Source organism: Eretmochelys imbricata, chromosome 5, assembly GCF_965152235.1.
Source record: "Eretmochelys imbricata isolate rEreImb1 chromosome 5, rEreImb1.hap1, whole genome shotgun sequence".
In the NCBI taxonomy this organism is placed as follows: Eukaryota; Metazoa; Chordata; order Testudines; family Cheloniidae; genus Eretmochelys; species Eretmochelys imbricata.
Window position 1 is genome coordinate 122,384,298 of NC_135576.1, and position 14,114 is coordinate 122,398,411.

Sequence of the window (14,114 nt, forward strand, 5' to 3'; positions counted from 1 at the left end):
TAGCATATGCAATCAATGACAATGAATCTTCACACATGTTGCTTGGGGAATAAACTTTCACCCTTTCCTTGGGTGCTTGGGCAGAAAATTAGGGGAGGACGGTTGATAATTCTGTCCGATTGCATTTTGGAACTCTCTCCTTACAATGCCCCTCTTTCCCTTAAATCTGACACTCATGTATGTAATCCAGAGCACAGACTCAGATGTGCTATACAGTGGTCCTAAGCCTGGGACAGAACCTAAGCCCTCACACCTCCTCTTCATGGGCCATTGGGATGCTCAGCATCCTCTGTAATAATAATAACCAGCAAACCGTTCTCTAACTCAGCAGCAGAAAAACAGAAACTTCCTACATGTTTGCAACCGAGTAATCCAGGATGAGCAGTGGGACATTTTCTTCTCATTTACATTGAGGCTACCCTTTTCACGTCCATTGTTTGTACAGTGCAACCAAGAAGACTTTGCCCCCAGTAATCAGGCTGCCTGATATAAGAGGTTTTTGCTTCAAAATATACCTGTTGTGCCCTACCTATTTTTCCTGGTAAAGAAACGCTAGTACTTTAAGAGAATGGCACTGCATTCTGCAGAAATGAAATTATATATAGATATTACAGATGTTCAGCAAATGAGGGATTTTCCTCAGGGAAATTTTGACTTTTTGTCAAAAAACTGAAGACCAGCCTGGCAAGCATACTCAGTGTATATAGAAATATTAGTGCTTTGTCTTTTCAGATACAGATAAATATCTGCAGCTTTTTGATATATGAGGCATAAATAAAGAAGGCCAAAGTCTTCCTTCTAGGTGTGAGAACTGCCGAAAGGCCTGATCGAAAGCCCAACGAAGCCAGCAAGAGTCTCCGTTTACTTCAGTGGGCTCTGGATCAGGCTGTAAAAACACATACACTGAGTAGGCCCAGAGTGAGGTTTTACTCTATGGTTTACCATGTGAGTGGTTACCTATTGGACTAATTCTACAAATATGGGAAAGGGATCCACCCCCAACTGCACAGGTTTCTGCAGATGGCCCCACTTCATTTTCCTTTGCACCTCCCAAGTACTATAGTTATGGAATGGCCCTACCAAACGGATGCCCCATCCCCTCAAAGCAGCACGGTGAGGTGCAGGATACTGACAGCCAAGGAGGTTATGTCTACCTTGGGTGGTAGTATTATTACCCTGGCTGTGTCTGCACAATATGCACCTCTCCATCGCTTGATCTTTTTGTTGGATTGTTACTGGCTGTGCATTGCTATGCTAGATTTATTCCACCTCTATGCATGTGTAAGCTCTACATTATATTTCCTTGCCCCCTGACATGAATTCGCCTAGCACTACAGGATCATCAAGCTGGGCAGGACCCAACATGCCCCCTTTTACCCATTTCCCCCCATATGCACAGTTTGCATGGACAGCTGGACCATTTTCTGCAGAGCTCTGCATGCATGAGGACAGAATTGTTAGACAACATTTGCATCCAGTGCATCTTGAGTCACGCTCCTTTGTAGCTGCATGGCACCTGTACATGGATAGAGCTTAGTCCAGTCCATAAGGAAGGGAGAACTCTCCCTGGGGTTGCATTTATTACTGAAGTCCCCTGAGATTCCAAATTAGGAATATGACAGGCACCAAGATTCTCAAGAGCCACCAGTGAGTGTGGGTGGCTCAATTCTGCAGTGCCCAATTTGGGGCCTGATTTTCAAGGGGTGGGGAGAAGGGTGCTCAACACTTTGAGAACCAGGCCCCTTTAAGGTGTCCCAAGTTAGGCACCCAAAATCACTAGTCTCTCTTGGAAATCTTGGCCCGGGTTAAGAATCAGCAATGATCCCTCTGCTGTGATCTTTTCTTTTTAAGCTCTTAGAGATTGAGGGACTATTTCCCGATGAGTCAGTATACAGATTCTTCCCCTCCCTTTCAAATATCTCGACACCCTAATCAAACTGTATTGAAAGCTTTCCTGTGTTTGCATTTTCCTCTCTGTAGAATCACTCTGCCTCTATGACTGAAGTAACCTGAGCTGGAAGATGGCAAGAGAAGTTATTTTTTATTACCCTTCAGTACAATGCTCCAAGACACACAGTTACTAAATGTCCAACGGTGACAACCAGTATTATGTTATGTCTAGTTAGAGGCTGATGTTTTGTACATTTTTTGTATGAGGAAGTGATGTAGCTTGCCCGGATTTTTTTGTCAGCTTTAATATATTTATGCCAGAATTTAAAAACAAAACACAAACAAACAAAAAGAACCCAACCTCTTTTCTTGTTTAAAGTGTGCACTGAGGAACTACATCTATGGACTTGTTGATGTTGTTATGTGATATTTGTACACAGACTTTTCTTTTTTTGTTTTATATACATTGAAATAAAATAATTATAATAATTCACTTTTACCTTTTGTTATCATAGGAAACACTTCAGACAAAGGGACAGATTCTGACCTCAGGAATCTTAGTGTAAATCTGTATTAGCTGCATAAAGATACTTCAGATTTGGCTGAGATCAGGAATCTAGCCCAAAGGGTACTGACAAATAATACACCCTCAGGCTCTGATTCAACAAGTTACTTAAGCATGTACTTATCTTTAAGTATGGGAATAATCCAATTGAAACTGATGGGACAACTCATGTGCTTGAAGTTAGGAAGGGCTTTAGAATCTTGCTGTATCAGGGCCTGATTGAGCTGGGGCAGGAGGAAGATTGTGCTAGTTCTTAGAAAATAACTAAAATAATAGGGTCAGTGTTTGTAATTGATTTTTGTGAGAATAAGTTGGTCACTTTAAAAAATGCTCGACTATTCTGCAACGACGACCCACGGTACTCCAATTGACAATAGCATTGGTGCAGGGCCCAGTTCCACCCTCGGATATACGCACACAACTCCTGCTTGAGGTAAGATGTGCACATTTAAGGGCAGAAATAGGGCCATATGGGCTTGAGGGCATTACTGTGGATTTGCCCCAGATTTTTCTTAGGTGGGAGTGTCCACGTTTCATAACTGCATTATAGTGTCCTAACATGAACCTTGCACTTAATCGGTGTCCTTTGTTACACTGGTGCAAATGAAAAGCAAAATCACTAAAGTCAAGGGAGTTACTTGGGATTTGGACTGGTGTGACCAAGAGGTCAATTTGGCCCTGATGATCTCCATGGGGTCTGGCACGCTGTTTCATTCCGAGCCTCCAATGAGCCATAAGAATAAACAGCACAGGCCATAATAGCTGAGTCTGCACTTTTTGTAAATCATATCGTCCAGAGTTTTTAACAAACCTGCTCTTCTACAGTTTGCACAGTATTGTTAGAAATAAACTAAGGGGACCCTCTTTACAACAAACAGAACCAAAGCAATAGTTTCACTTTGTGGCTTTTATTTGTTCTTCAGGTTTTCCTGCCTCTCGTTTTTCTAGCATGGTGATAACTGATGTATAGCCCTTTTAAGGAATAGAGCCTCTCTCTGTACTTTCACTGGAATGTTTACCTGACTCTTCCAAGTTGGTGCTTCTTGGCTTTTTTGTATATTTTTTTCCCAAAACCGATGGAAAAAAAAAATCACAAAAAAACTTGCATCCAGGGTTCTGTCATTTGTTTTTTGAAGAAATGCTGGGATGGTTCTTTGTGTCTTGCCTTACACGTGATTCTTCTGGCTTGCTATTGTCTTGGGAATCTACTTTTTGCCTTGGGAGTGGCAGAATGTAGACATGGGATTGGTCTTAGGGTTCCTGAGTGACCCCCGATGGAACTACTGATAGGTCTCAGGTTTCCACACTTGGGCCTTGAGCCAAAGCCCAGTGAAATCTGCTCTCTGCAATAGCAGCTCAGCCATTTTCAAACACCAATAGAAAGGAGATGAGAAAGAACCGTGTTTCTGTCAGCTGGGTGAGGTAGATCCAAAGTGTGCAGGTCTGCCTCTTACAGGTTCTACCCCACTACAGCTGAAACCAGATCAGTGAGAATAGTTCTACCATTGATTCCCTGGCATGGATGAAGGGAGACTTTTTTTAAGAACCGTCCTGTCCAGGTTATTAGAGAGACAAGTTGGGTGAGGTAATATCTTTTATTGGACCAACTTCTGTTGGTGAGAGAGACGAGCTTCCACAGAGCTCTTCTTCACGTCTGGGAAAGGATCTCCGAGTATCCCGGCTGACTAGAAGATGGAACCATTGTTTCACATATGTAGTTAGCACATATTCTAAGGGACCATTCAAGGTAGAGGGCATGTGTATAGACGCTAACTACTTACGCTAAAAACAATCTGTTACCCCCTGCTGTGTCACTGGGAGTACCTTTCCCAGACCTGAAGAAGAGTTCTGTGTGGCTTGAAACCTAGTCTGTCTCACCAACAGAAGTTGGGCCACTAAAACATATCACCTCACCAACAGAAGTTGGGCCAGTAAAACATATCACCTCACCCACCTTGTCTCCCTAATATCCTGGGACCAACACAGCTACAGCCCTGTTTTCAGAGCTTGCTGCTTCCTGTTGGGCACAGGTGGTGCCAAAGGAATTTTTGGATCTCTCTCCAAGAATGTTCCTGTGCTGCGGCGTGGGGTTGGGCTTCACCTCCCCACATCACGGGAAAGACGGAAAAGGGGCTCCTTGAGCTGTGGCAGAACGGGGACCCCGGGGGCTCTATCAGGTGCCCAGCGCCTGGATAAGACAGCAGGGTGCAGTTCTTTCGCCCATGTCTCCTCATCCTCTCCATCACTTCCTCAGCATATGCTTTGCTGTCATAGTTCTGGTCGCTCTCTCCCACGACGAGGAGGATCTGACCCTGAGCCTTTTCAACAGGGATGATGCTGCCTTGATTTGCCTCCGCTTGAGTGTCCCCAAAGACACTGGAGAGAGCGAGCAGCCCCGTGGGTGTGAGCTGCGCACACTCAGGTCTGTAAGGTATTGGGCTGATGTGGAGATCACGGTAGTGCAGCGCAGTCCCATGAATGGCACTGGTCCCGTTAATGCAAACTGCGGCTGTGATCTGTGGTAGGAACGTTGCCATCGCCAGTGCAATCTCAGCGCCTTTGCAGATTGCAACTACACCAACTCCTGCCCCTCCCACCTGAAAACACACCATAAAGAAATACATTAAACATTAAACTAATGTCCAGCCTTTGTGTGTTTATTCTGCCTTTTAATGATTCCTGTTCTCTGATCAAGTGGCACAACAGTGACAGTCTTATCTAAGCGTATTTAGTGTGGCCATCACGAAGATATCTGGACCTTCACTAGTAGGTCAAGATAACATAAGCATCCAACTGACATAAGTCTGAAAGATGGATATTCACCATTGCACCTTAAATTATGCAAGGCAAACACCAAGACTGCAAATGCGGACTGTATTTGCACATGGCCAGTTAGATGTATGTAAATATTCAGCTTGCTACGTGCAGTTGTGCAATTAAATTAAATGTGCAATTATAAGTATTAACGGCAAATGTCCATCTTGCTATCTCCATCTCCAGAACTATGTATCCACTTCCCATATTTTCCAGTTTAAATGTGGCTGTCATAATTACCTTGGAAATTATCTCTCTGTCTCCCTACCACCACCATCACCAGCTCTGCTTTTTTAAAAAAAAACAACTTTGATTCCATACATGCTTGTTGATAGCTGGGTAGACATTTGAGATAGCAGGCAGGGGCTTGACCTCGTGATGTTAACCCTGCTGAGCAATATGAGCGAAGAGAATGGGGTTGCACCACTAGACGTGTCATCCTTCAGAAGAAGTTTAGATGAGGTTCCGTCTAGTCCATCCCCATGGAAATCCCATTGCATTTTTCCCAAAAAAAAATGTTCGATAAAAACCCTGGTGTCTCGACCCTATTGCCTTGCTCAATAACAAGTTGTTGTGCCTAATGCTGAGTGAGACTCAAAATGATCGGACATGTTCCTCTTTGAACGCAGAGCTAGTTTTTCTACAGACCCGACAGGACCCATTCTGTGGAGCAGAGAAGACTGAGATCTAGTCAGAAGGCCAAAGATAATTTGAAGTCTGGAGCACCTCTGAGCAAACTCAACAGGAGGAGAATGAAACTTGCAGTTGGTCATCTTTGTCTTCCCCAGGAGGTGTGACAGCGGGGAAGAATACCCCGTTCATGGAGGGGATTGCAGGGAGTTGCAATATGGCTCAGGCAGTAATTCAAGATATGGCTACACTGCAAAAAAATGGTGTGTTTTTAACTCAGCTTAGCTAATCAACATTAACTAACTTGGGTTAAAATAGCAGTGACGACACAGCAATTCAGCTTTCGACTCAAGTTAGTAGCTCAAGTTAAAGATTATATGGGAGAATGGGGGTGAACTCGAGTTGCTAACCTGAGTTAAAAGCCACGTTGCTGTGTCCTCACTGCTCTTCTAACCTGGGTCAGCTAACCCAAGTTAAGAAAACACTATTTTTTGCAGGGTACTTATATCCTTAGACACACAAGCTACACCCTATGGAGGTTTGTTGGCTTTCTTCAGCAGTGGTTGCATTAGGGAGAAACGATATAGAACTTATCTGTGAGCAGAAAATACCTTTGGATGTCCCAAGAGTATGTTGGCAGCTTCCTCAAAATATTCCAGATCCACCACATCTAGACACCTGGGCAGGTCTTCATACGCAAAGTAAGCTAGGGCCAGTGCAGCAAAGCCACGACTGGCAAGGAGGCTGGCTCGGAATTCAGTGAGTCCACCCACACCACCAAACATGTCAATCAGCCCTGGAAAAGGACCTTCCCCTGAGGAGAACAAGGAAGAGAAAATGAGTGAAAACCAGAGACATAAACAAGGAAAGGAAAGCATGGACTCACAGAATCATAGAAGATTGGGGTTGGAAGAGACCTCAGGAGGCCATCTGGTCTAATCCCCTGCTCAAAGCAGGACCAACACCAACTAAATCATCCCAGCCAGGGCTTTGTCAAGCCAGGCCTTAAAAACCTCTAAGGATGGATATTCCACCACCTCCCTAGGTAACCCTTTCCAGTGCTTGACCACCCTCCTAGTGAAATAGTGTTTCCTAATATCCAACCTAGACCTCCCTGACTGCAACTTGAGACCATTTCTCCTTGTTCTGTCATCTGCCACCACTGGGAACAGACTAGCTCCATCCCCTTTGGAACCCCCCTTCAGGTAGTTGAAGGCTGCTATCAAATCCCCTCTCACTCTTCTTTTCTGCAGACTAAATGAGCCCAGTTCCTTCAGCCTCTCCTCAATAAGTCATGTACCCCAGCCCCCTAATCATTTTCCTTGCCCTCTGCTGGACTCTGTCCAATTTGTCCACATCCTTTCTGTAGTGGGAGTCCAAAACTGGACACAATACTCCAAATGTGGCCTCACCAGTGCCGAATAGAAGGGAATAATCACTTCCCTCGATCTGCTGGCAATGCTCCTACTAAAGCAGCCCAATATGCTGTTAGCCATCTTGGTAACAAGGGCACACTGTTGAGAAGCTGAATATGAGTCATCCACGGTAATCCCCAGGTCCTTTTCTGCAGAACTGCCAGTCAGTCCACAGCCTGTACCAGTGCATGGGATTCTTCCGTCCTAAGTGCAGGACTCTGCACTTGTCCTTGTTGAACCGCATCAGATTTCTTTTGGCCCAATCCTCCAATTTGTTTAGGTCACTCTGGACCCTATCCCTAACCTCTAGCATATCTACCTCTCCCCACAGCTTAGTGTCATCTGCGAATTTGCTGAGGGTGCAATCCATCCCATCATCCAGATCATTAATGAAGGTTTTGAACAAAACCGGCCCCAGGACCGACCCCTGCGTCACTCCGCTTGATACCGGCTGCCAACTAGACAGTGAGCCGTTGATCACTACCTGTTGAGCCTGACGATCTAGCCAGGTTTCTATCCACCTTATAGTCCATTCATCCAATCCATACTTCTGTAACTTGCTGGCAAGAATACCGTGGGAGACCGTATTTGCTAAAGTCAGGTTATATCATGTCCACCGCTTTCCCCATATTCACGGAGCTACTTATCTCATCATAGAAGGCGATCAGGTTGGTCAGCCATGACTTGCCCTTGGTGAATCCATGTTGACTGTTCCTGATAACCTTCCTCTCCTCCAAGTGCTTCAAAATGAATTCCTTGAGCACCTGCTCCATGATTTTTCCAGGGACTGAGGTGAGGCTCACCGGTCTGTAGTTCCCCGGATTCTTCTTCTTCCCTTTTTTAAAGATGGGCACTATATTTGCCTTTTTCCAATCATCCAGGACCTCCCCCATCGCACGAGTTTTCAAAGATAATGGCCAATGGCTCTGCAATCACATCAGCCAAGTCCCTCAGCACCCTCGGATGCATTAGATCCGGATGCATGGATTGTGCATGTCCAGCTTTTCTAAATAGTCCTTAAGCTGTTCTTTCACCAGTGAGGGTTACTCGCTTCCTCCCCATACTGTGCTGCCCAGTGCAGCAGTCTGGGAGCTGACCTTGTCTGTGAAGACCGAGGCAAAAAAAGGATTGAGTACTTCAGCTTTTTTCACATCATCTGTCACTAGGTTGCCTCCCCCATTCGCTGACCACCTTCTTGTTGCTAACATACCTGTAGAAATCCTTCTTGTTACCCTTCACATCCCTTCCTAGCTGCAACTCCAATTGTGTTTTGGCCTTCCTGATTACACCCCTGCACACTTAAGCAATATTTATATTCTCCTCCCTAGTCATCTGTCCACGTTTCCACTTCTTGTAAACTTCCTTTTTTGTGTTTAAGCTCACCAAAGATTTCTCTGTTAAACCAAGCTGGTTGCCTGCCACATTTGCTATTCTTTCTGCACATTGGGATGGTTTGTTCTTCTGCCCTCAATAAGGCTTCTTTAAAATATAGCCAGCTCTCCTGGGCTCCTTTCCCCCTCATATTAGGCTCTCAGGGGATTCTGCCCATCAATTCCCTGAGGGAGTGAAAGTCTGCTTTTCTGAAGTCCAGGGTCTGTATTCTGCTGCTCTCCTTCCTTCCTTTTGTCAGGATCTTGAACTCAATCATTTCATGGTCACTGCTGCCCAGGTTGCCACCCACTTCTACTTCCCCTACCAATTCTTCCCTTTTTGTGAGCAGCAGGTCAAGAGGAGCATGGCCCCTGGTTGGTTCCTCCAGCACTTGCATCAGGAAGTTGTCCCCAGTACTCTCCAAAAACTTCCTGGATTGTCTGTGCACTGCTGTATTGCTCTCCCAGCAGATGTCAGGGTGATTGAAGTCCCCCATGAGAACCGGGTCTGTGATGTGGAAACTTCTGTTAGTTGTTCAAATAAAGCCTCATCTACCTCATTCTCCTGGTTTGGTGGTCTATAGCAGATGCCCACCACGTTGCTCCCACCTCTAAACTTAACCCAAAGACTCTCAACAGGATTTTCTCCAGTTTCATACTGCTCTCTTACTTACAGTGCAACTCCTCCACCCTTTCTCCCCCGCCTGTCCTTCCTGAACAGATTATACCCATCCATGACAATGCTCCAGTCATGTGAGTTACCCCACCAAGTCTCTGTTATTCCAATCACATCATAGTTCCTTGACTGTTCCAGGACTTCCAGTTCTTCCTGCTTGTTTCCCAGGCTTCTTGCGTTCGTGTACAGGCACCTAAGATAGCTAGCCGATTGCCCTAGTTTCTCAGTGGAGATGAGGAGGCCCTCCCCCTCGCACCCTCCTCCTTGTATTCCCTCCCAGAATCGCACTTCCCCACTTACCTCTGGGCTTAGGTCTCATCCCCCGGCGAACCTAGTTTAAAGCCCTTCTCACTAGGTTAGCAAGCCTGCCTGCGAAGATGCTCTTCCCTCTCTTTGTTAGGTGGATCCCATCTCTTCGTACCAATCCTTCTTCCTGGAACAGCATCCCATGGTCGAAGAATTCAAAGCCCTCTCTCAAACACCACCTGTGCAACCACGCATTTATTTCCACAATTCGATGGTCCCTACCTGGGCCTTTCCTTCAACAGGGAGGATGGACGAGAACACGACTTGCACGATGAGAACACGATTCAGTGTCAAAATGGCTAGAACTGGAATTGTTGTCACTAGCTAACAGCGCCACTGAACCCAGCCTTTCCCATTCTTACCTCTCATAGCCCACTCCTGGGAGCAGAGCAGAATTCTGGTATCTGCCTTTCTACTTTCAGATGAATCGACTAGAACCCTAGGACAACAGCCCCACAACTGCTGTGACATGGAGCCCAGCCAAGATGGTGTGACCCGAAGAGCCCTTTTATCCTGACTGGCACAGGGTGCACAGTGGTATGTAAAAATAAATCTCAGCAAGTCTGACATATGTGCTACCGACAACACAAAGTTGTCAGAATAGTTATCTAACCAGTGTGTTGTAAGGCATCCTATGAAAACTGGTGACGTACTGGTCATGGATATCACTGCATGATGTATGTATGGTTAACGTGTAGAGCTATATCAGTATGCTGGAAATGTGTTACCAAAACATGTTTAGACCAAGCAATCCAAGTCGGGCTGATAACCAGGATTGTGCTAGACAAAGGTACCTGGATTTGCCAGTCCTAGGTCAAGCTTTGTAAGCCAGAGACAATGAAAGTATATTTGCATTTAAAGTAAACAAAGCAATCGGTTCAACAGAGCCAACTAAGTGATGTGATAACAGTTCCTCATCTTGTCAATACACTCCCACAGTAGGTACTAGACAAAGCCCCAAACACATCGTTAGAAACTGTCCCTGCCCAAAGAGGCTACAGTCTAGAAAGTAGATTAACCCTCTCAGCTGGTTATACACCCTAGGGAGGGATGGGGCTGTGCAGGAGTGGAAATCGGGGAAACCACTGAGGAAGAGTCTGAACTTGATTTCTCTAGTTATGTGGAAAGGAATTTCCCACCTGAAATGTTTGAAGATAGACCTTTGAAAGAGAAGAGCCTTAACTGGATTCCTGGGCTCCAGGAATAGCCTGTAGACCTATTTCTAATTTTAGACCACAAAATGAATAATGACCCTTTACAGAGCCCCCTCATACAGCTGGATGACTGTGCACTTTACAACCACCCCATCCCTCTGCTCACCACACATTCACACACACAGATAGGCATGTGCAAACAAATCGTTGTTTTTCCACGTGAACAGTGTAACCGCCTTGGGATCTCCACTTTGTACACAGAGAGCTCGGTTACTAAGATGAAGAAAGCTCTGCCTGGCTGTTCACAAGAATTGGGGCTTATACCTTACGTAGAAAGACGAGGCAGATGAGAAGGAGGTGGAGGACAGAAAAGAGAAGATAGAGATACCAGAAAGGAATGGAATTGGGTGAAAAAAGCAAGGAAAATTTGAATACTCATGAATGAATTTTTTTGAATGAATGTGCTTTGCTCTGTGTGTGTTTGTGTTTGCGTTTTACTCGCAGGAATGTTTGTGGAAACAGCAAATGGCAAGCCAATGCTGGAAGAGCATCACTGAGAGTAAGTCTGAACTCATCAATCTGAGTATTCTCAATGGAAACCGAATCCTGAAAGTCATGCTCATCCAGTCATGAAGCAAAATCACCACCACGTGACCCATTGATCCAATCATAACTAACCAACGCAGCTGAGATTTTTTACACCCATGACAAACTGCTGGGGACAATCTTTAGGCCAGGAATTAGTCACAGAAATTATCTGGCGAACAAATACATTGGAGAAGATTGCAATCAGTTGGCAAACCATTTGTGAACAGAAAAAGCAAGCTTTGCTGAATCAAGACCTTATTTAGGACTCATTTACCCAGTTCTAGAACCAAGGAGACGGGGATTCTCTCACCTGGAGGGAGGAAGAGGGCTCCACGGACTCTGCTGCCCCTGATCTGGACCCGTTGTACTCCAGGTGCCACGTACCACCGCTCCACAGTCTGGCTGGCTGCAGGCTGATTGTGGGGTGAGGAAAGCATGTGATATAAGTTGAACACGTCCAGGCGGACTCGGAAGGGACTCTGCATCACATCCCGCTTCATCAGCCTATGGAACAGCTTTTCCGGCTTCAGGCACTGAAACAGACCCATGGGCTGCACACCAGTGTAATCCCCTCCAGTGGCAGCAGCCCGCTCCAGGTCCACCTCACCAGCCTTATCTGACCTGTAGAATGCTTTGGAGCAGAAGAGCACCCCTTTCTCATCGGTCAGAGAGGCTTGGAGGGTCACCAGCTGGGAGGGGGGCAAGCCAGAGACCTGGATTTTCAGTGGTTCATCAGCAAGGGCTATCTTCGGGGTGACTGTGAGCCGGATCATTGCTAAAGCAGGGGCTGCCGGTAGCCCTCAGGTACCTGGGAAACAAGTAGAGATGAAAGGAATACCAAACGGTTAAACTACAGTGTGTTGAAATAGGAGGTAGGCAGGCATGGAAGATTCCTATTAAGTCAGGCCATCCAGCCCATTGCCTGGTAATACTTCGTCTTGCTCACAGCAAATGCAATCACAATGGCGTGAACACTTGTGCACCGTGAGCAGCATTTGGGCACGTGGCTATGTGGTGCACTAGGAGGTTTCAGCGGCAGTCACCAGGGTATCACTGAATCAAAGCTCTGAGTGGAGCTCACGGTTCAGAGGAACTCGTGAAAAAACCATAGAACAGCTCAATTGATTGTGGGGCTTAGGATTTCTGGATGCCACAGGGATTGCTGGTCATAGAACAAGGGGCTCGCCTGCTAGTTCCCTGCTTGGAATAGTTTTTACTGCAACCTCCGCACCCAGTTAAGATGTAAATAGCAAAGTGCTAGAGTTACAAGGACCATATTTCTCCGGGTTTGAGGAAGAACATGCTGAGATCCCACGGAGTAGAGCCAACTTTTGTTTGACACTTGTTCCTCTTTTCTTTCCGTATGTTACAGCACCCCAGATAATTCAGGGACTGGTGCTCTGTAAATACCTAAAACAGAGGGAGTTAGAGGCCAGGCTCATCTTTAGCTGAAACTGAGGGTTTCTGAATTATGGGGCCTTAGAGGAAAGGTTTGAGAGCTGATTATGTTCCAGAACTAAGCAGAGTGATCCTATGAAAGCCTGTATCGGCTAAGGCACTTATTTGGTGCCCAAAGTGCTCAACTTTATTTGTGTCAACTGGTTGTCTCTGCTTTTTCTATTGTATTAGTTATTGAGGGCCCCTCGACAGTGAGAGCTGGGTATGAAGTACAGCTCTCTGGGCAGAAATAGTGGTAATGTTTTGTACTTCAGTAGCATCTTCCATGCCAGGACCTCAAAGCATTTGACAAGCATTCATGCGAGCATCTGTGACACAGTTAGCCTCAGCACTCCTGCAAGACAGAGAACTATTTCTGTAGAGCTGTTCACTTTAGTACTAGAGGTGCTGGTTCCAAACCACCATCGTTGTGTGTTCATCCTCCAGGGCATCCTCTGCCAGAATGCACGGCCACGTGTTAGAAACAATTGCTCATTTTCCAAATCCACATATAGGAAAAAAATCAGTATGTCCAGTTCTACAGTTTTCAGAGTAACAGCCGTGTTAGTCTGTATTCGCAAAAAGAAAAGGAGTACTTGTGGCACCTTAGAGACTAACCAATTTATTTGAGCATGAGCTTTCGTGAGCTACAGCTCACTTCATCAGATGCATACCGTGGAAACTGCAGCAGACTTTATATATACACAGAGAATATGAAACAATACCTCCTCCCACCCCACTGTCCTGCTGGTAATAGCTTATCTAAAGTAATCTTCAGGTTAGGCCATTTCCAGCACAAATCCAGGTTTTCTCACCCTCCACCCCCCCACACAAATTCACTCTCCTGCTGGTGATAGCCCATCCAAAGTGACAACTCTTTACACAATGTGCATGATAATGAAGTTAGGCCATTTCCTGCACAAATCCAGGTTCTCTCACTCCCTCACCCCCCTCCAAAAACCCACCCCCATACACACACAAACTCACTCTCCTGCTGGTAATAGCTCGTCCAAACTGACCACTCTCCAAGTTTAAATCCAAGTTAAACCAGAACATCGGGGGGGGGGGGGGGGGGCGGGGGTAGGAAAAAACAAGAGGAAATAGGCTACCTTGCATAATGACTTAGCCACTCCCAGTCTCTGTTTAAGCCTAAATTAATAGTATCCAATTTGCAAATGAATTCCAATTCAGCAGTTTCTCGCTGGAGTCTGGATTTGAAGTTTTTTTGTTTTAAGATAGCGACCTTCATGTCTGTGATTGCGTGACCAG

General features: G+C 45.7%; 2 protein-coding genes across 2 annotated transcripts in view; one reads left to right on the forward strand and one right to left on the reverse strand.

Annotated features, from left to right (window-relative positions):
• The window catches only part of PLPPR1 (phospholipid phosphatase related 1), a 110,997-nt gene extending 108,984 nt beyond the window's left edge, over positions 1-2,013 (forward strand). Inside the window, exon 7 of the mRNA XM_077816492.1 lies at positions 1,981-2,013. Within this exon, the coding sequence (XP_077672618.1) occupies positions 1,981-2,013 (33 nt within the window). The remainder of the gene's footprint in view (positions 1-1,980) is intronic.
• A 2,345-nt stretch (positions 2,014-4,358) lies between these two features.
• BAAT (bile acid-CoA:amino acid N-acyltransferase) lies at positions 4,359-12,181 on the reverse strand. Its single transcript, XM_077816493.1, has 3 exons — positions 11,719-12,181; positions 6,511-6,713; positions 4,359-5,052 (listed from the first exon to the last, which is right to left on the reverse strand). The coding sequence occupies exons 1-3, from the start codon at positions 12,179-12,181 to the stop codon at positions 4,456-4,458; spliced, it is 1,263 nt and encodes a 420-aa protein (XP_077672619.1). The 3' UTR covers positions 4,359-4,455.
• Positions 12,182-14,114: the final 1,933 nt, after the last annotated feature.